This window comes from Scomber scombrus, chromosome 2, assembly GCF_963691925.1.
Source record: "Scomber scombrus chromosome 2, fScoSco1.1, whole genome shotgun sequence".
NCBI classification, from domain to species: domain Eukaryota; kingdom Metazoa; phylum Chordata; class Actinopteri; order Scombriformes; family Scombridae; genus Scomber; species Scomber scombrus.
In genome coordinates, this window is record NC_084971.1 from 13,298,356 (window position 1) to 13,300,454 (window position 2,099).

General features: G+C 37.9%; 1 protein-coding gene across 1 annotated transcript in view; it reads right to left on the reverse strand.

Moving 5' to 3' along the window:
- Window positions 1-1,554: 1,554 nt before the first annotated feature.
- The window catches only part of LOC133985770 (cerebellin-1-like), a 3,004-nt gene continuing 2,459 nt past the window's right edge, over window positions 1,555-2,099 (reverse strand). The window contains exons 3-4 of the mRNA XM_062425479.1: window positions 2,018-2,099; window positions 1,555-1,856 (exon numbers count right to left, since the gene is read on the reverse strand). The exon at window positions 2,018-2,099 is cut by the window's right edge and continues 53 nt beyond it. Of these exons, the coding sequence (XP_062281463.1) occupies window positions 1,555-1,856; window positions 2,018-2,099 (384 nt within the window). The remainder of the gene's footprint in view (window positions 1,857-2,017) is intronic.

A 2,099-nucleotide genomic window follows, 5' to 3' on the forward strand; every position in this document is an offset into this window, starting at 1 on the left:
CAACATTTGAAACTGCTGTTCCTATCAATTATAAACCCCAGCAAATAGCTTTGAGCATTGTAGTGCTTCCTTGACACTGCCTTTAAAATGGAAAAAGAGTGAAAATATCATGCCAAACTTATACTATTTGTATATTGTAATGTGAAGCAAAGTGATGTAACAAAGTAGCTACACAGTTTTATTAGTTTGATACCTATTTATAACCCTTAGGATGATGAACTACTCTATGTGTATTGTAACTCATTTTGAAATATTAAACATATCTGCAGTGCTCTTTTTTTCTATTGAAATGCCACATTTCTGCATTTGCTTAATATTAATAATTTCATGGTGCATCTATCAAATCAAAGAACTCAAAATTCAGATCGAAATAGTTTTTTTTCTATTAGGAAATGTATTTGTGAAAGATATACTAAGTGACCACAAAAACAGAAGTACATTACCTTGTACTGCAATATAACAACCCTGCAATAAATACTGCCTGACATTAAATATTCAATTGTTTTAGTAGTATTCATCAGTTGTTCCTGTGTTGACTAAATTCTGTGGTGTTGCGACCGTACTCACTGAAGTGGTTATCTGTATTCAATGGAAAGATGCCTCTAATTTTCTGTCATTTTCATATGGATACGGAGGCAAAAATATTAGAAACAACTGACAATATCATGCAATCCAGTACAATACTGACTACATCTTCCAAATTTAACACAATTAAAATTGGGTTGATTGCCACAAAGGTGCTATTTTAATTAAGTGTACAGAGGTTACACCACTGTGCTACACAAGTTAAATAATGTTTGCATAAGAACTTAGCTTTCCCAGGTTGGACTGACATACAGAAATAGAGAGAGAGTACAGCATGATTGACGATGTTGCTAACTATATATGCAAACTGATATGGCTAAGTGTGGTGGTAAACACCAACCCCCATCATTCTAAAAAACAAAAAACAAAACATAAATTAAAGGTGCAGTATGTGGAATTTAGTGGCATGTAGTGGAACTGACTTGGCAGAAATGGAATATGATATTCATAAGTAGGTTTTTAAAGAATGTATAATCATCTGAAAATAAGAATCATTGTGTTTTTGTTACCATAGAATGAGCCCTTTATATGTACCCAGAGAGCAGGTTCTCTTCCAAGGAGCCTGCCATGTTGCACCTCCATGTTTCTACAGTAGAACAGACAAACCAAACACCGGCTGTAGAGAGGACCTGTAGTGTTTATGCGCGAGTTTTGCAGCCACCGTAGGTTCTCCTACATGCTTGGAAGGGGAAGTGGAGTGGGGCTATTCAGTTTGTTGCAATCTGCAGCCTCGCCACTAGGCACTACTAAATCTTACACATAGCAATTACAAGTATCAGAAATGCATTTGAATGTATTTTTAAAAAATTAAGTTAAAAAAAGGATTTGGTCCACAGTGCAGTTACCTACAAGGCATTTGCATGTTTTAAATGATGTATTTCATGTTTCTCACTACAGCATTACTGTGATGAAACATATGTGAGCTGTACATAAGACAAACAAATAAGGCAACAGAGAAGAAAAATAATATTAAGCCATCAAGGGGTAAACCAGTGAGCCAGAGAAGGTGTTCAGGCCCTGGATATTCCCACATAGCTGCCTGCCACTCATCAGCTCTACGTAGACCTGTCCTCCCTGCTGCCATGACAGGAGTACTGTCTGGGAACTGCTGTCTTCTGAGTCCTCCCTGTTGTCCTCCCAAGTGGATGCCACCACCTCCCTGTTTTGCATGAGTTGCACCTTGTAGTACATCCTGTCGCCTGCCATGCTCATCTTGGAGTAGACAGAGTAGGAGAAGGAGTACATCCCAGAACGAGGAGCTGTGAATGTACCTAGAAGAAAAGCATTTTTTAAAGTTCAATTTGCACCAGGCACTTCTGCATGGTTACAAATTTCAGTTAGGGGTAAACAGAGAAGTAACTACTATCAAGCAAACAGGTCACATGAATCATGGTTTTATATGTTGTTGACACTTGTGCTTGTGAGCACTTACCCAGGGCAGAGTTAAATCCACTTCCATGGTTTAGGCTGATAACATCATAAGGAATGGGTCTGTTCCTGGTGAAAGGTCCAAA